The following is an 18,266-nucleotide window of genomic DNA, read 5'->3' as shown; positions in this document are numbered from 1 at the left end:
CTGCAGCTTCTAGGAGGTTCAGGTGGGAGAGCGGTGCTCAGCTTGAGCTGTGTGACATGTCAGTGATGGAAGCGACTCGCCTCCCTCCTGCTCACACGTTCACCTTCATTCCGACACTCGAAGACAAGATCGACGACTAGCACCTCAAGACCTGCTGCTCCATCGATACTTCCTCAAACACACGACGCAGCGGTGGAGATCCGAAACCAGCGGCTCATTCCAACAAGTAAATAGCTCGGTGAACCGGAGTAGCGTCGATATGGCGGGGCGTGGATACAGCGGCGTGGCGATGGACTCGCCTCTCAAGGATGTGTCGGCCAATCTGCGCGACATGAAGCTCGGCACTTCGCCTACCAAGAGCAGCGGGCTGAAGAACAACTCTGCAAGACTGGGCCTGTCTCGGAAAGATCGCCTTGACTCGGTGCCCTCCTCGTCAGCGGACCTCAAGGTCGGCATCACAAGGGACTGGCAGGGTCCAGACAAAGCTCTGAAGCCAAAGGTGGCAGCTAGCATATCTCGTGGGGACCGGTACATTCCAAACCGAGAACTCAAACGGTCGACCACCCCGCATGCTCATGACAGCGATGGAGACACGATTCGCTCGATGACCGGCGATGCGACCGATCCGAACATCGCGGCCAACATCGCAGCGGCCAATGCTAATCCGACCGATCTCGATGGACAACCATCTTTCGAGGACTCAGTCTCTTCTGAGATGGGGCAGAGGATCCTTTCGTTCTCTGCTGCACCGCCAAGCTCGCTGGCCAACCCAGACGTCCGAAGCCGATACGCCATGACCAAGCCCAAATCTACCATGCCGAGCAGCCTGCAAAGTGCAGGTCGCAGAAGGATTCCGACAACACCAGAGAGAACCTTGGATGCACCGAGCATGGTCGGCGACTTCTACTACAACCTTCTCGACTGGTCTTCGACCAACATGGTGGCAGTAGCACTGCAGACCGGGTTGTGGATCTGGAATGGCAACACGGGAGACGCAAGTGCTTTGCTGGACACATCGACAATGGCGGAAAAGGTGGGTGGTGGAGGACTGATCACCGGTTTGCGGTGGGATGCGGACGGCAACATCCTTGCTGTCGGTCTCGAAGGTGGCTTTGTGCAGATCTGGGATGTGGCGAGCAGCACACGCATGCGAACGCTCAAGCCGAGCGGTGACGGTGGAGCCGACCACGCCTCGGTTAACGTCTGTGCCTGGGCACCCGACGGCACGCTCAACGCCGGCTTCCAGAGCGGTATCATCCGCGAGTACGATGTGCGAGAGCGAGATGCTGTCACTCGCACACTCGAGAAGGCGCACCACGGACCGGTCTGCGGCATGGAGTGGCGTTCCGATAGCGCTCTCATGGCCTCTGGCGGCAACGACAATGTGGTCAAGGTGTGGGATCGTCGCACCTCTGTGGCCAAGATGCGCAAGGAGAACCACCAAGCTGCGGTGAAAGCGCTCGCGTGGTGCCCGCACAACCTCAGCTTGCTCGCGACAGGCGGTGGCACGAGCGATCGCAACATCCACTTCTGGAACACGACGCAGAACTCGCGCACCATGACCATCTCGACGGGCGCCCAGATCACTTCGCTTCATTGGGCACCGCACTACCGCGAGATCGTCTCGACGCACGGATTGGGCACGACCGAATCAAGCAAGGGACTGCTCAACATCTGGTCGCATCCATCGGGAACCAAGGTGGCGGAGATCGAGGCGCACGAGAAGAGGGTTCTGCACTCGAGCTTGAGTCCGGACGGAGAGGTGCTGGCTACGGTCAGTGACGATGAGGAGCTCAAGCTGTGGAGGATCTTCGAGAAGCCGGTGGAGTCGACCAAGGGGGCCAAGGCCACGGGCGGATTCGGATCACACGGTGCTGGTAGCGGCTTGAACGTTCGCACTCTTCGCTGAGGTCGTCAAGGCAATCCTTACTCAGATGCTGTCGCATACAAGTTTGGAGCCATATCTCTTCCAGCATGCCTCGTCTTATCATTTTTCCGTACCATTCGCATCGTCATGTTCGTAGTAGGTCAATCATAGCAGACCTTAGCATCATGTTGGTGCGCTTCATCATGCATGTGCAAGACCGCAGCGCCTCTCTCTGAGGTCAACACATGCACAAGGCAGCAAGCGGCTGGCGCCTGACAGGACGGGGCGCGTCGTCCTCCAGCCAGCGCGACTCAAAACACTCTTGAGCTGAGAAAGACGTGTCGCGTAAATTGCAGAATTCATTTACGCGTCGAACAGGCCAAGCGCACCAGACGCGTTCAGAGAGAGCCTAGTGGAAAATGGAAGCAAGCAAGCAACAGAGAGGCACTGCAGCTGTGTCGTCCGTCGTTGGATGGATGGATGGGCACTTGAACAGCAGAACGAAGGAGGCGCGCTCAGTATTTACACAGAGTCTGAGCGAAAGGGCAGGCTCAGAGCACAGACGAGAAGAAGGCTCTGAGCAGGAAAGAGTTCAACACTCTCTCGACGAGTGCGCCGAGGGACAAGGGCGCTGTGTTTTGTATTGGGTGCGCTTTCCTTTCAGTCTGCGCAAGAGATTGTAACAGATGCAAGCAAAGCGAGTCTTGCCGTCTCCTCACCATCACTCCCAGCATACCTCTCGTACACGAGCTTCGACCGGAACGATCACACCATCATAGAAGAGCTCAGGACTCGCGGTCATCTCCGAACACACGTTCCACACCTCACAACAAGCACGGTCGAACAACCGCTCCCCTCTCACAATGTCGACCCCCGGCGGTCCACCCAGTGACGCCGAGATGCGCGACGCAGACCAGCGAACGCCTCTCGCCCCAGCATCACTCTCCAACAGGAACACAGCGGGCGCTTCGTCGCCACTCGCTTTCCCTTCCAGCAGTCCCCTCAAAAGCCAGGCGTCCAGCGTCAGGGCGCCACAGAGCTCGCTAGGAGGTGAGTCTTTCTTAAGCAGCCCAGCACTATCACAGCTTAGACGTTGTTAACTCATACCCTTTCCGTTTTCTCTACGCAGCTTCATCTCCATTGCACTTCCCAACATCATCGCCGTCAGCTCGATCCTCAAGGGGCCAGAGGACACCTCTTGCTGCCGCACGACGCAGTCAGAATGCAGAGAACCGTCTGCCCTCCAGCAGCAGCGGCATCAGCCGTCTCGACGAGCCCCTCTTCTTTCCCAGCTCTGGCGGCACCACCCCTCGCCACCAGCGTCGTGGAGAGATCCACTCTTCCGTTGCCCTCTCCTCGCCATCGTTCTCGAGGAGAAACCGTATCAACAACGGTATCGACAGCGCCAGCCAAGGCGATGGTGCACCCACCCGTGCCTCTTCTGTTTTTGGTGGCAGTCAGCCTACCGCCGACGGTCATAGCGATGCGTTGAGCTTCTCACAGCAGGGCGTCTCCAGCGACGCTGCTGCCCCGGGCCAGGACGGCGTGTCCAAGGTCATTTGGGGCACCAACGTGTCGATCGGCGAGACCATGGAGATGTTCCGTTCCTTCCTTCGCGGCTTCCGTCTCAAGTACCGTTGGGCACACGCCAAGAAGCTCGGCGAGCCCCTTTCCCCCGCTGCTACCGGCAACCCCGCCGAAGGCGAGCGCCTCGTCTACGAAGGCTACCTGCGTCGCATGCGCATCACCGACCAGACCAACCTCAATCTGCGCATCTCGGATCTCGAGGCTTACCCACCGTCGAAGCGGCTCAAGATGCAACTCATCCGCTATCCGCAGGAGATGGTGCCCATCATGGACCAGGTTCTGAAGGATGAGATGCTCGAGATGGCCTACGAGGACCAGAAGGAGGGGCGCGACGGCATGGGCGGCGACATGGGTCTCGCCGAGATCGAGCTTATGGAGACCAAGCTCTACAAGGTGCGCCCTTACGGTGCCGAGGCGATCAACATGCGCGATCTCAACCCGTCCGACATTGACAAGCTCGTCACGGTGCGCGGTCTCGTTATTCGCGCTACACCCATCATCCCCGAGATGAAGCAGGCTTTCTTCCGATGTCTCGTCTGCAACCACACCGTACCTGTGGAGATCGACCGCGGTCGCATTGCCGAGCCCGACCGATGCCCGCGACCGGTGTGCAACCTGCAGGGCTCCATGTCGCTCATCCACAACCGATGCGAGTTCTCGGATCGACAGGTGGTGCGCATCCAGGAGACCCCGGATGTGGTTCCGGACGGTCAGACGCCCCACACGGTCAGTATGTGTGCATACGACGAGCTGGTAGACGTCTCCAAGCCAGGCGATCGAGTCGAGATCACGGGCATCTTCCGCAGCACTCCCGTCCGCGTCAACCCGCGCCAACGTAGTCTCAAGAGTCTCTACAAGACGTTTGTTGACATCCTCCACATCAAGCGCACCAACGGTAAGCGGCTCGGTGTCGACCTTTCGACGCGCGATGCTGCGGAACAGGCGGCCGGTCCCGGCGCCCAGGCCGTAGGCGTTGGCGGCGAGGAGGACGACGAAGACGTCGAGGTGCCAAGCGACTTCGACACCGACGAGCCTCGCAGCCAGGACCTCGAGGACAAGCTGCGCACCATCGCGAGTCGGAACGACGTCTACGAGGTGCTCTCGCGCAGTCTGGCGCCAAGCATCTACGAGATGGACGACGTCAAGAAGGGCATTCTGCTCCAGCTCTTCGGTGGTACCAACAAGACGATCAGCACGGGTGGTGGCGGTGGTGGTCCTCGCTACCGTGGTGACATCAACGTGCTCATGGTCGGTGATCCTGGTATCGCCAAATCGCAGATCCTGCAGTACGTGCACAAGATCGCCCCACGTGGAGTCTACGCCTCGGGCAAGGGCTCTTCGGCTGTCGGTCTCACTGCCTACGTCACGCGTGATCCGGACACCAAGCAGCTGGTCCTCGAGTCTGGCGCGCTCGTTCTCTCCGACGGCGGTGTCTGCTGCATCGACGAGTTCGACAAGATGTCGGAAGCCACCCGAAGTGTTTTGCACGAAGTGATGGAGCAGCAGACGCTGAGCATTGCCAAAGCGGGCATCATCACGACCCTCAACGCGCGTGCGTCCATCCTCGCCGCCGCCAACCCAACCGGCTCGAGGTACAACATCAACCTGCCCATCACCAAGAACATCGATCTGCCGCCAACGCTCATCAGTCGATTCGACCTGGTCTACCTCGTGCTGGACAAGATCGATGAGGCGAACGATCGACGCCTCGCCCGCCATCTGGTCAGCTTGTATCTCGAGGACAAGCCGGATACGGGCGGCAAGGATGTGCTGCCAATCGAGACGTTGACTGCGTACATCTCCTACGCGAGGAATCGCATCTCGCCGATCCTCACCAAGGAGGCGGGTGACGCGTTGGCAGCGCGCTACGTCGAGCTGCGCAAGGTTGGTGAAGACCCGCGCAATGCCGAGCGCCGCATCACCGCCACCACCCGACAGCTGGAGTCCATGATCCGTCTCTCGGAAGCCCATGCTCGGATGCGATTCGCCGACGAGGTCATCGTGGACGATGTCGAGGAAGCGGCGCGACTCATCCGCGAGGCAGCCAAGTCCTCAGCCACCGACCCGCGCACCGGCCTCATCGACTTGGATCTCATCAACACAGGTCGATCGTACCACCAGCGCAAGCTCGCGGGTGATCTGCGCCGAGAGTTCCTCCAGCTCCTCGATGAGATGGGAAGCCTCTCCTCCACCCGCGCCACCTCGCCCTCGGGCCCGTCGGGCACTCAACCCACCAAGGCCGTCAGGTACACCGACCTGGCAAAGGCCCTCAACGACCAGTCGTCCGGCGCTGTCGATCCCAACGAACTCTATGAGCTCGTAAGGACGCTCGAGAGCGAGGGCATCGTCAAGACTGCCGGCGAACGCGAACGCAAGACGGTGCGCCGCATCAGCTCCTAGTCTCACCCATCCCCACCCTTTCGATGTTGCTCCCCTGTTGCTATCTTTTCATGTGGACCCTTGTACCTCTATCAGAATTCGATTTGTTGTCACCAAACCTAGGCGCTTGAGCTCGAATGAGATTGAGGGAGGGCGAATGTGCGCTGAAACACACAGCATTGCACAGACAAATCCGCAGATGTATAAGCTGTGCCATTGATGTTGGGCGAGTCCGTGAACGGTGGTAGGTGTTGGTCGAGGAAGAAAGCGATTCAGGGTCTCGCAGCTGGCATAGCCGAACTAATTTTGGGCCGAGTCGAGAGCAACAGACGCGTGCACTGTCCAGCTGCAGCCTCGAATTGCACACACACACTTCGCGTCACTCATGCAGTTCCGGCTATCCTTTCCATCCGCAGCATCATCGGATCGAACATCAAACAGATCGCCTCGAGCACCTTTGGTCATTCGTATTGCAGCAAGATGGACGAGCCGCTTCCCAATCCGCCGCCGGAGCTCAAGACGGTGCTCCCCTTCGTGCAGCGCGCTAACGAGCTTCGCACCGCTGATGCCGTCATCGCCTACTGGTGCTGCTACTACGCCGCTCAGCTCGGCATTTCCTCGCCCACCACCGATACAGCCGCCAAGATGTACCTGCTAACGCTCATGGATACGCTGGAATCGCTCAAGGCCAAACTCGCCGACAACGACGCTGTCACCAACGACGCTGCCAGCGCAGCCTACGTGGAGAACTTTGCGCTCAAGGTATTCGTCGGCGCCGACAACGAGGACCGTGCCGGCAAGGCGACGAGGCAAACTCCACGAAAGTTCCTGGCTGCGAGTCACTTCTTGGAGCTGCTCAAGATCTTTGGCACCCTCGAGCCCGAGACGGCGGAGAAGATCAAGTATGCCAAGTGGAAAGCAGCCGACATTGCAAAGGCGTTCAAGGAGGGGAGAAAGCCCACAGCGGGACCGGCAGGAGGCGATGCAAAGGAGGAAGAGGCGAAGCTCGAGACCGCGATGGGACCAGCGACGGACAGCAAGGAGGAGGCAGAGTATCTGGCGAGAGAGATGGCCAAGTTGACCACTGCAGCTCCACAGGAAGGTGCAACGGCAAATACGCCGGAGCTGGCTCGAGGAGCAAGCTCAACGAGCGACAACAAAGCCTTGCAGATCCCACCAAGCGTACATGCAGAGCCTCATCCGCTCGACAACGCTTCTGTGGACGGCGACGAGATGTGGAGGAGCGGCAGCAAGCCCACGGCCGACAAACTATCACGAAGCTCTTCCACGGAGCTTCCACGGTCGACGAGCTTCACTGGCTCGAGTCCTGGACGCCCGCTTCCCACTCCACCACAAAGGGGCGGTCTTGATGCACCGCCCATCAGTGCGCACGACCACATGCTTGGCTCGAGTCCTGGGTTGGAAGCTTCGGGTGGACCGGGAGCTGCACCCGCATCTTTTTGGGGTGCATCTGCTCCGACGGATGAGCCGGGAGACTCGGGTGCGACGTCGACACTGCCGTCTGTACCCATGGACCGACTTCCCACGACCGGCAGCGGTGGGCTCAGCGGCAGCCATCCAGCAATCGAACGCATCGATCCACCGCGCTCGCCCACCGCACCGAGCCTGCCAACGACGCCTGGCGCACACCTGGGCGGCGGTGCTTTCCCTTCTGCTCCGCCTGCTCCGCCCTCGTTCGCGGCACAGCCGCAGCCGACCGCGCCGCGCCCGATAATCCCGACCGCCCTCGTACCGCCTCAACCAGTCGCTCCGCCTCCACCAGTCGCACCGCCAACGGTCTTCCCCGAATCGCTCGACGCAAAGCTCTCATCACGCGTTCAGAAGCTCGCCAAAGGAGCAGCGAGCGCCGTCGATTTTGAGGATCTCGAAACGGCCAGGATTCAGCTCAGACAGGCGCTGGACATTCTCGAAGGCAGGACGACCAAGTAGCAGCACTGTCGGCTTCCACATCGGTGCATTGTCAGGGGGTTCCGAGTTTGGTTGTTGGTGAATGGCCCTTTGTCCACGACTCTGTGCCAAGAGGTGACACTAAGAGGTGACGCTCAGAGGTGGCGCAATGCCAGACGTTTCAAGACTGTGCAGGGAGCTTGCCAGGAGTGCCCAAGACTGTGCAGGGAGAGCTTGCAAGGAGTGCCCAAGACTGTGACTTGCAGGGGAGCTCGGCAGGAAGCCCCGGGGTTGTGCCGAGATCAAAGTTGCCCCAAGGCTTTCCAAAGACTGTTCCAAGGACTCCAAGAGGTGCACGTTGCTCTCCCAAGGCTGCGCAACGATTTGACTCGGAACCTCTTGGCAAATCGATTCTGGGTCAAACGATCAACGGAGTTGTGCGAGCGTGTTGGCGAGAAGTGGGAGGATTCTTTCCGACGGATGAGAAGATGAAGAGTGGGAGCACAGCTCGGCTAGATGCAGCTTTCGACCGACGATTGTCGATTTTGAACGGACGCTTGTCAATCTGGACGTTTGTCGATTTGGAAGTTTGTCGGTTGTCTGTTGTCTACGTTTGTCGGTTGACATTTGTCCCTCTGGGCACTTGCTAGTTTCACAAGCATTGTTCTTGACGCACAAAAAATGTTCTGGGCGATTGTGCATTTGAACGTGTGGGTGATTGTGGGCTTGACAGATGATGTGTGCGGGAAACTGTACGACAGCCTGTGGTCCGTTCGAGAAGTTGTCGGCAGGCCACCTGCTAGCTCCGTTCCGCGAGCTGTCAAGCTGGCCAACAATGACCTGTCAAACGTGATGCTTGTTTACACCACACGAGTCAAGCGAGTCCGCTAGCTCCACCTAAGGGATCCCAAACATCAAGCTTCGGCTGATTGCTGAATATCTCACCCAGTATCAACAGTGTGACTCATGCAACCTTGTTCGCCTCGCTCGAGTCACGATGCAATGCTTTTTGGGAAGATAGGTTGCGTTCATGCAACCCCTTGTGTGGGCGTAGTCGACCGGCAAGGTAGGGATAAGGTTATACTTCGAGGAATGTGCTCAGCGGGTGGCGCCTGCACTACGCGCTATCACTTATGAAGCTGCCGCATTCGGCAGGCTGCAAACGTGGTAGGCTTTCACGGCAAGGTTGAGTGGGACGTCAAAGGAGAGCTTGAAGAACACTAGCCGAGGATTCAAGCTCACCGTTGTCAAGCTGGCTCCTTGCAACATCCGCGTTTCATTGATTAGCATTTGGGCAGAGAACAAAGAGCTGAAGACACGTTCGCAGCTCTCAGAGGTTGGCAGTTGCTCCAAAGCTGTGGCCGACCGGACTGATGGGACAAGGAGGAAGCCTGATGCCTTCGTTAGTCTCACAGAAAGAAGAAGAGAAGTTGGGAAGAAGCCTAACACGCTCGTTAGTCTCGAAGAGACACCGTCATCCGCCGTCTTGCCATGCTCGGCACCGACTTCAACGGGAAGCAGCGAGAAAGTTCCGCTTCCCGACGTCAATCGAAGCAGGTGCTGTCCGATTGATGTCAGCTCGAAATTGAACGGGAGCATAAGGCCCCGTTCAATCTCGATGTGACTTGAGCCAGAACAGGTCGCAGGCCCGGCCGAACACAGCCGACGCATTTCAGCCCCGTGGGCTGACGTAGTCGAACCTTAACACGTCAATAATCGGCACGAGTAGCTCTGCAAATGTCACAGATCCAATCGCTTGTGACGTACGCCTTCATCTGCATCCGTGTAAACACTCTGAGATCACACGCAGAGGAGAAGTTGTCCCTTTGATTCGGCTGAGTCGCACGGAGTTCTCGCTCAACACAGCAGGTCTGTGCCCCGAAGGGCTACCCGAATGAGCGTGACTCGGGTACTTGGCAGGTGAAGTGCCGAGTCGAAAGGTGGATTCGATTTGGGTGGACGTCGCTACGCATAAAAGGGTCTGATCAAGAGCTCTCTTTCACCACTGAAAGCACTTCTTTCACCGCCGAAACCTCAAGACTCAATCCAACGATCTTTTCAACACTCCTTCCCACTCTCCTTTCCCCATTCCAAGCTCCTGGAATCCACCCTCGCAGGCTGGAAGCTGAGCTCCCCCTGCAATCCGCTGTATCTTCACCTATGTTTTCTTACCTCGAGTTCTCTCCCTGGAGCACTCCACCCCATGATACCTCCTCTTTTCCCCCGGTCGCTTCCCCGCACGTTGGCAACGCGTCCGAGCCGAGCCTGGTCGCGAAGGCGGTGGACCGTCTCAACCATCCGCCCTCGGCAGCCGTTGATCATGCTCCCGGGGTAGCTTCGCTCGACGCGCCGCCGTCCTCCCAGCAGCCTACGTCCGATGGTTACCACAATGTCCTCGCCACGCCGCTGACGGTTCCCAGTCAGTGGCCTCATCTAGCTCATGATTCTACCGGCACGGCTCGCGATCCGTTCAATATCGACGAGATCCAAACGAGCTATGCCTACATGCCGGAGCACCCGTCAACGTTCGCGACCGACTTATCGCTCAGTGGCACCTTCAGCGTCGAGACGACCCCAGGAGGCTTCGAGGAACTGTTCAGCGACCCCGCAAACTTCGATACGTTGATCAATGGCCATTTTCCCGTACAGAACCCGTGGTCGTCTGAAGGCTTTGTGACTGCGCCTCTCCGGGCCAATGAGTCAGCTTTGATCCCTGACTCGTTGGGTCTGATGAATGAGGTCGTCGGTCGTGATCCGTTCGACATGACCTACTTGAACGGGTCCACCATTGCGCTCGAGAATGGAGTCAATTCGCTTCCCTCCACTGGCGAGTCCCGCGAGCAGGCGATCAAGGCCGAAGGCTCGCCTCTTTACCTGTCGAGCCCGTTGACCGTCGACGGGTCGTCGAGTACTCCAGCTATGTCTAGAGGCAGCTCGCAGTCGACAGGAAGTAACACCTCGAGCGTGGACACGCGCATGTTCGACGCAGCCAACGTGTTCTCTGCAGTCGATGCTGGAGTGCATGCCAGCAACCCCTTCGCGCTTCCAGCTCACACCCTCGCGCAGCCATTCGCAAGCACTATCCAGCCCCTCATCCCCACCTTCCAGCCTCTTCACCAAATGATTCCTCACGACCTCGGCTGGATCCCCGACCACAACTTCGGACACCAAAGCCTGTCAGTCCCCTTGCTCAACACAGCCGACCGTCTCGTCGCGGCGTCCGGGTTCACTCAAGTCGGACTTCAAGTCGGACTTGATGATATCTCCCAGCAAAGGCTCAACCACACCTTCCGCCCCAGGGACACCCACGTTCCCGCGTCGATTGCCACTGTAGCCCCTCGTTTCATAGCGCCTCCTCCCACTACACCCGTCGTCCCCTCGACTAAGGCTCCTCGCGCACGCAAGCGCACAGCACCTACGAAGGCACCGACCACGAAGACAACGGCCACAAAAGCGTCGAACAAGGTGCAGCAGGCCGCCAAGTCACACCAGAAAGCGCTCGAGCAGCGACAGAGAGAGATCCAGCAGAGTAGAGCTGCGGTGGAGCGCATCATGTCCGAGATCGAGGCCACATCGAGCCGCAGCAGCCTCTTCGACCAGATCTTCTTGCAGCAGCAGCAGCATTTAGAGCATCAGCAACAGCATCAGCAGCTGGACAGCTCCGCCCGTGTCTCGGCGCCAACGCCTACGCCAATCCCCACGGACTATCACAGCTCAGGCAGCGCGATCCCCCATCTCGCTGGTGCGATGCCGGCCCATACCACCGCTCCTGCACCCGTTTCATCCGGTCCGGCCCCCAAGCGCCGAGGCAGGCGACCCGCCGCTGCCAAATCTCCAGCCGCTGCTGCCGCCACCAAGGCGCCCAACAAGCGGCGCGCCAAGCCCAAAGTCGCCCCCGAGGAAAAGCCCCCGTGCCCCGACCCCACCTGCGATAAAAGCTGCACGACGCGACACAACCTCACGGCGCACATCAAGACGCACGAGCCGATCCGCTACTGGGAGTGGCACTGCGGCATCCCGGAGTGCATCACGCTGGGCCGGATGTATCTCAACAAGCGCGACTGCAACCGACACTGCAAGGCGATTCACGGCAAGGAGAAGGAGCTTTGCGGGTACTTCTATACTGGTACAGGTGATCCGAAGGGCGCAAACATGCCGCCGAAGGAGTGGTGGGATCATCTGAAAAAGGGAGGCAGCAGATGGCCTAAGAACAAGGCGCCGCCGGGCATGTGGTAGGCGGAACGGTGGCCCAAATCGACGTCGAGACGTCTTCACGAACGTCTCGTCGTCGTCGATCCACCTTTCCTTCCTCTCCCTTGCTCTGCGACGTCCCTTCTTTGGGTCATCGGCTCGTCACCCTCGCCCGATTCTTCCACCTCAGCCTTCGTCTAGTCCAGCGCCCGACCTTCCCCTCGCCCATGTGTCCCGTCGTCTCGTCCATCATGACGTTCTCGTCCGCCTCGCCGTCCTCGCACATCACCTCGTCGATTGGTCGCCTGATCCATCCTCAAGCCCTCGTCCCGTCCATCTCGCCCACGTCGGGCGCATCCCTCTCATCGATCCTCCGCCAAAGCGCCGCCTCACCAACAATATCACCCAAGAGCGGCCCACAAGATCCCAAGCGGTCGGCCCTCCAGAACGCGCATCTCAACATCGAATCGAGCAGCACCGCTGCCACGAGAATCAAGCAGTACCTCCAATCATCCAGCATCAAGGTCAGCAACAAGCGTCGACCACCACCCAGAAATCAAGATATCATCACAACATCAAGATCCCAAGCAAGCACCTCCATGCAAGCATCAAGTCAACATCTCGCATCGCAACAGGCTGGCACCTGGACCTCCCAGCCTCCCATCCAACCTAGTCGAGCCCCCTGCGGCTCCTTCGTCAATACCAAAAAAAAATCCACTGACATCTCTGTGTGTGCTTCCGTCGTCTGAGCATCTTGTGTGAGACCCTGCCCGAGATGCGACGCCCCTTGCCCGCCGCGTGAGACCTCAGCTCGTCTCAGCCGCTACGACAGACGGACGCACAGCCCCAGAAATCCAAATTTACGACGGCCACAAAGTAGTCGACGACGACCAGAATCCGAAGACGCGGAACCGGCCACAACCCGCACCACACGAAAGACCGAGTAACGATGCATCAGAGAACGTGAGAAAGAGTGTATTTGACATGTAGGATGGGGCTGTTCGCCAAACGTGGTCGGTTTGCGACTGCGCCCTATGGGGAAGGTAGATGCTGGTATCGTCGGATGGGGAGGATGCGTGCGGGGGAGAACTATCCATGTGTGTGCTGCTGCGGAGCGTGTTCCGCTGGCAAAGGAGATTTCGCGACGCGAGGTGCGATCAAAGAATGGTGCACCGGCTCTTCTTCTTCTCCTTCTTCTGCGTGACCGTCCCCTCCCTCTGCTCCCGGATCATCCGCACCACCGTATAGTACGCCCTCTCGACATTGACACACGTCTTTGCGCTGCTCTCGATGAACTTGCATCCCAACCGGTGTGCCAGTGCCTGACCTTCCTCTCTCGACACCTCGCGTTCGTTGACCTTGTCGCACTTATTCCCGACGAGCATGATGGGGACGGTATGTGGTTCCTGGTCCTTGACGCGCGAGATCTGGCTACGGAAGCGCTCGACGCGCTCGAACGTCGCGCGCGCCGAGATCGAGTAGACCAACAGGAACCCCTCGCCTTCGCGGATCCACTGGTCCCGCAGTGCGGTATACTCTTCTTGACCCGCCGTGTCGAGCACCTCGAGCATGCACGGTTGATCGTCAATGACCGTCTGCTTGCGATACGAATCCTCGATCGTCGGATCGTACGTCTCGACAAAGTGGTTGAGACACAGTTGGATGGTGAGCGCCGTCTTGCCCACACCTCCGTCTCCCAAGACGACGAGCTTGTAGATCATCATTTTGCCGCTCATGGTGGGCAATGTGTGCTGTCGCTGCTGGTGAAGCTGCGATGATGGTGCTGATGCTCGTGGCTAGTACGATGCTGCTGAAACTATCGCGACGAGGTGCGATGTGGGTAGGTCCTCGTGCGCTTTTGATACGTGACCGCGATGGACCGTAGCTGGTGCAGAGGAGAGCGAACGTGGAGTTGCAAGATGCCGACTGATGAGCGGCAACAACAAGTCGTGAATGCGAACGCAAGAGGCGTAGCGATTGCGGGTGCGTGAAAGAGCGCGGACCGCGTTGTAGGATGGGTCCGTGAGCAGCGAGGCTGGCCAGATGAAACGCTGCGCCGATGCAGAAGGCGAAGCGTCAGGACAATGCTGCGCCGATGTGATGCTTCCGAGGCAGCTCGAGGCGCGCGATGCTGGTCAAAGCGCGAGATGCAATGGTCGCGTGCGGGTCCGTGACTTGGTTCGAGGTGCGCAGGGCGGCTCGAGTTGAGCTGCGGTTGAATGGGCGCGAGATGCAACGCTTAGGGAGCAGCTCGAATGGCGGACGAGACGAGCTCCTAGGTAAGCAGTGAGACAGCGACTGCGTGCGTGAAGCGGTCGGAAGCTTGGGCCGAGAAGGGTATAAGGGACTACGCTGCTCTGACGAGAAGACGCAGTGAGCAGAAATGTCGCAGCTATGGCGATCGTGATCGGATGGCGTAGGGTGGGTGGTGGTGGTGGGAAGCGGAAGCCGAGAGAGTGGTCAAGGTGGTGACGATGGTGGCGAAAGGTTGGATGAGCAAGATGAATGTTGGATGAGTGTGGAACAAGCAAACGAGCGGAAGCTGAATGAGAGGGTGAGTGACCGAGTGACTGAGTGTGAGTGTCGCACAGGCATGTCAATTTGGCCTCAGCGACGACGCAAGCGGAAAAAATAAAATACCACACGCACGGCCAACACAGCCTAAAAGCACTGTGCCCAACAGGCCAACGACGCGCGGGCCTACCAATTTTGGACAATTTATTTATCCCAAGTATTATAGAAGAGGGTGCTGCGCTGTGATGTGATGGTCCCCAATCTACGCATGTCAAAATCGCCGCCCACAGAGCAGCAAGTACGCAAAAGCCAGACCCCGTAGCTGCCGGTCAATAGAATGTCACACCCCACGACGGTTGGCTGGTAGGCGGTATGGCGATGTGGGTTGAGGATCGATGCCCCCCTTGGCGTTGCAGTTGAGTTATATTATCAACGAGAATCAGCGGGTTGGTGATATGTGGGATTGCCATGGTCAATAGCGTGAGCCACAGACATCATCACCAGCGCCAGCATGGGCCTCGAAGCGATACAGGGTTGGTCTTTGGGCAACAAGGACAGCCTCGCTAGGATAAAGCGTTGATTGCATATAATGAAGCCACGCCTTTTCTGGTTGAGCGTCGTGATGCTATGATTTGAAATTGCCAATACAATCTAGCCTGGGAAAAAGGAGGGCGTACAATAGAGCCTTGATCTAAAGAATACCTCTCTTGACTCTCCGCTCCCTGCCTTGGCTCTCATCTTCTTCTCCGACCAACTGTCAAGCTTACAGTAGATCATCGTGTCTTTGCACAAGCGCCCTTGAACACAGTCTCGTTTCTGCGGAAGGATGAACGCCGAGCGTGAGAAGATGCAGAAACAGCTCGATGCAGGTCCGAAACATGGCCCTTGCCCCTGCGCTCCGTCCTGTCTGTACCCTCCTCAACAGTGAGCATGCTCCTCTGGCGGACTTGCAAAGCTGGGCACCACCAGAGTTTGGAACAAATCACAACGATCCGGCGTCATTCCGTCCGGCACAGCGAGAAGCGCTTCCCAATGTTCACATGGGTCTGCATCAGGTGTCACATAGACCCCTTCCATCCTTCCCGAATGGGCCTCGGCTGCTCAGCTGTTGACCGCGATATCCTTCTCGCTTAAGGATCGGACTGGATGATGGCGAGGTGCATCCGAGTCGGGAATCAATCTTCTGATCGATCAATCGAGCCCGGCCCCTTTCGGCTACATGCTGCAGCTGCCTGATTACCGGTCAAAGTGCCCCTCATGGGGAAACAGCCAAACTAAAACGTTGATGCGAGGGGCCCACTCCAACTCCGCTCGCTCCTCTTCTTGCTTCTTTCGTGTGCTCGGGTTGCAGTCGCATGAAGATCTTCGAGGCCAGTCAGCACGAGCAGCGGCAGCAGCACTGGCAGCTTAAGTCCGAAGAAGCATCGTGGGAACTTCCATCTCGGCGGAGACCACGAGGTTGCCGCATGGAGCCGCTCCAGTTGTCTCACTGTACATGCACTGCACACACTTCGCCCGCTTCCCTCCGCTTTTGACAAGACAATGTTTCCACCTGACATTGTCTCGGGGAGGACGATTGTACCTCAGAAGCTACCGTCAGATAGTGAGTACGAGTCGTGCTCATCCTCATCGACATCGTCGTCATCGTAGTCGAAGTCGACCTCGTCCGCTTCGGGAAGCTCTTGCTCGGGATAGTCGTTGCGGTAGAAGCCCTCGTCGTTGCTGTCCTCGTCTTCGCCTTCATCAAAGCTCTCAAAGCCTTCCTCATCCGCCTGCTCCAGCTCGTCGTTGCTGTCTTCGAATCCTTCCAATGATGCGACGACAGCATTGGGCCCAGCAACGTCGAGCCCAGGGAACCAGTTGGGGGTGTGAGTAGCCGATTCGGGTGGGACCACCTCACCGCCGAGCACTCGAGGCAACGCCATCGAGTCAGGCACAGCAGCAGCGGACGACCCTTTCCCACGCCCTGCCACCTGTGCCGGCTCGAGCCCTGTCTCTGCGGATCCTTGAGGTCCTGCTTTGGTGGGCAGCATGTCTCGATAGTAAACATCGTAGACGTAGTCATCCTCGTCATCGTCTTCTTCTGCAACCTGGTCTTCGTGACCTGCGACCACATCCTCTTCGCTGACGCCTGCTGCCGAAGCTCCCTGAGCTATCTGATCTATGTCCTGCGATGGCTCAATGTTGTTGGACCGCAGATAGTCACCCAGCATCTCGGCAAACTTGGCGTCCAGCCCGGCCATCTCATGATCCTCTTGTGTTGGTGCTTTCTGCTTTTCTGCTTTGGCTCTCGAGCTCGATGCCTGCGCAGCATTGCTGGACTCGGTCTCGGCATCGATGATGCGTCCAAAGATGGCTTCTGCTTCCTTCTCCTTCTTGGACCGGATCACGGGTGGTCCTGCTGGTGTGTGCCAGGGACGATTCGGTTCCGCCGTAGAGCGCATCTTTCGTAGACTTGCTGAGCTGCCAGATCGTCGTAGCCCTTTGCCGCCTGCATGCTCCTTTGCGATGACCTTGAATCGGATGCCGACAGGTGTGCCGCTGCGAGACCGACGGTCTTTGTCCCGATCAATCTGTTCGGATGCCAGCGCCTTGATCCTCGAGGCAGGTGTCGCTGACGACAATCCCTCCGTCGAAGCGCTGAGCGACGAAACCGAGTTGCCGAGCGAGCGGTGGGCCCGCGTCTGATCGGTGTCCTTCGTAGATGCATCCAGCGGTCGCAAACCTTGCAGCGACGGCGACGAGACGCTCTGAGCTAGCTTCGAGGGCTGCAGCGGCTTTGTGCTGGGACCCGCTGGACTCGCTCTGCTCAGCGCCGATATGCGTTGGTGAAGCTTCCGTGCTGCGACAGGATCTGAGAACGATCCGAGCGAGACTGTCTCTGCCAAACGAAACACGCCACGTTGCTTGCTCGCTGCATTGGTGGCATCGGAAGCCGCGCCTTGACTGGACCCTCCTTGCTCATCGGCACCGTCGTTGGGCAGCACTATCGACCTGCGCTTGCTCCTGCGCTCATTCTGCTGGATGATCAGCGCATCGACCGGGTCTTGGTTGCGCTTGCGTTTGATCCTGAGGATCATTTGCACGCCATTGCCGTCGTCGTCGTCGCTGTCATGCTGCTGAGATGCGAGTGGACTGGAGGAGCCCTGTCGTGACGCTGCGAGTGATGGCGATGCGGACGAGGAAGCCGCAGTCGAGGGTCGAGTGGCCGGCATGCTGAACACTGAAGGCCAACGATGGCTTTGTCGTTCCGCTTCTCAGGAGGAATCGTTGCGCAAGTCAGGCGCAATCCGTCTGATGCTTCGATGGGTCTTTGTAGTGCCAAGGGAGGAGCCCAGTCCTTCCGAATGCTGAAAAGCGATGCTGCCAGTGAGGGAGACCCTGGTGGGAAGCTCGAAAGATGATGTCCGTGCTTTCTTGTCGAACTTTTTTGGCTTTTGACTCCACTTTCAGAGCGCGTGACTGCTGCACGCGACCCTGTTTTTGCCGCCGAGATGTGAGGCAGGAGAGCTAACATCTTGATGCGGGCAAGTTATCGCATTGGACGGACATGTCCTTGCGTTGGTTCACCCTCTATCGACACATTTTAGGATATAGACAAGCGCCAGACGGAGCTCTTTGAACGCCGAGGGGCATCTACAATGAACTGCAGAGTCGAAAGTGACAATGTGATTGCATGCAGTCGACTGTGGGTCAAGCTATCACATGAAGCTCTGCCGCCAGCGAAGCGACCCCGCTTGCGCAGTTTTGAGCCAAATTTGTGGAGCAACACTACTTGATCCGCTCGAGACCAACACTTACCTTCAATCTGCAGCCTGTC

General features: G+C 58.4%; 7 protein-coding genes across 7 annotated transcripts; 5 read left to right on the top strand and 2 right to left on the bottom strand.

Moving 5' to 3' along the window:
- Window positions 1-259: 259 nt before the first annotated feature.
- On the top strand, window positions 260-1,909 carry PSEUBRA_002700 (WD40 repeat; the record flags this gene model as incomplete). Its single annotated transcript, XM_016437116.2, has 1 exon — window positions 260-1,909. The coding sequence occupies one exon, from the start codon at window positions 260-262 to the stop codon at window positions 1,907-1,909; it is 1,650 nt and encodes a 549-aa protein (XP_016292599.2).
- An 821-nt stretch (window positions 1,910-2,730) lies between these two features.
- Window positions 2,731-5,854, top strand: PSEUBRA_002699 (MCM N-terminal domain protein; the record flags this gene model as incomplete). Its single annotated transcript, XM_016437111.1, has 2 exons — window positions 2,731-2,917; window positions 2,997-5,854. The coding sequence occupies 2 exons, from the start codon at window positions 2,731-2,733 to the stop codon at window positions 5,852-5,854; spliced, it is 3,045 nt and encodes a 1,014-aa protein (XP_016292598.1).
- A 459-nt stretch (window positions 5,855-6,313) lies between these two features.
- PSEUBRA_002698 (Vacuolar protein sorting-associate protein Vta1/Callose synthase, N-terminal domain protein) lies at window positions 6,314-7,783 on the top strand (the record flags this gene model as incomplete). The annotated part of the gene is made up of 1 exon (XM_059464879.1): window positions 6,314-7,783. The coding sequence occupies one exon, from the start codon at window positions 6,314-6,316 to the stop codon at window positions 7,781-7,783; it is 1,470 nt and encodes a 489-aa protein (XP_059320700.1).
- A 2,118-nt stretch (window positions 7,784-9,901) lies between these two features.
- PSEUBRA_002697 (Zinc finger, C2H2-like protein) lies at window positions 9,902-11,977 on the top strand (the record flags this gene model as incomplete). Its single annotated transcript, XM_059464878.1, has 1 exon — window positions 9,902-11,977. One exon carries the CDS (start codon window positions 9,902-9,904, stop codon window positions 11,975-11,977), a length of 2,076 nt encoding a protein of 691 aa, XP_059321300.1.
- A 206-nt stretch (window positions 11,978-12,183) lies between these two features.
- On the top strand, window positions 12,184-12,681 carry PSEUBRA_002696 (uncharacterized protein; the record flags this gene model as incomplete). The annotated part of the gene is made up of 1 exon (XM_059464877.1): window positions 12,184-12,681. The coding sequence occupies one exon, from the start codon at window positions 12,184-12,186 to the stop codon at window positions 12,679-12,681; it is 498 nt and encodes a 165-aa protein (XP_059321299.1).
- Window positions 12,682-13,089: 408 nt separating this feature from the next.
- PSEUBRA_002695 (Small GTPase superfamily) lies at window positions 13,090-13,668 on the bottom strand (the record flags this gene model as incomplete). Its single annotated transcript, XM_016437102.1, has 1 exon — window positions 13,090-13,668. One exon carries the CDS (start codon window positions 13,666-13,668, stop codon window positions 13,090-13,092), a length of 579 nt encoding a protein of 192 aa, XP_016292596.1.
- Window positions 13,669-16,029: 2,361 nt separating this feature from the next.
- On the bottom strand, window positions 16,030-17,661 carry PSEUBRA_002694 (Transcription factor Iwr1; the record flags this gene model as incomplete). Its single annotated transcript, XM_016437093.1, has 1 exon — window positions 16,030-17,661. The coding sequence occupies one exon, from the start codon at window positions 17,659-17,661 to the stop codon at window positions 16,030-16,032; it is 1,632 nt and encodes a 543-aa protein (XP_016292595.1).
- Between the last annotated feature and the right edge of the window lie 605 nt (window positions 17,662-18,266).

This window comes from Kalmanozyma brasiliensis, assembly GCF_000497045.1.
Source record: "Kalmanozyma brasiliensis GHG001 unplaced genomic scaffold PSEUBRA_SCAF2, whole genome shotgun sequence".
In the NCBI taxonomy this organism is placed as follows: Eukaryota; Fungi; Basidiomycota; class Ustilaginomycetes; order Ustilaginales; genus Kalmanozyma; species Kalmanozyma brasiliensis.
The sequence above is the reverse complement of the archived record's forward strand: the minus strand, read 5'-3'. Positions and strand labels throughout refer to the sequence as shown.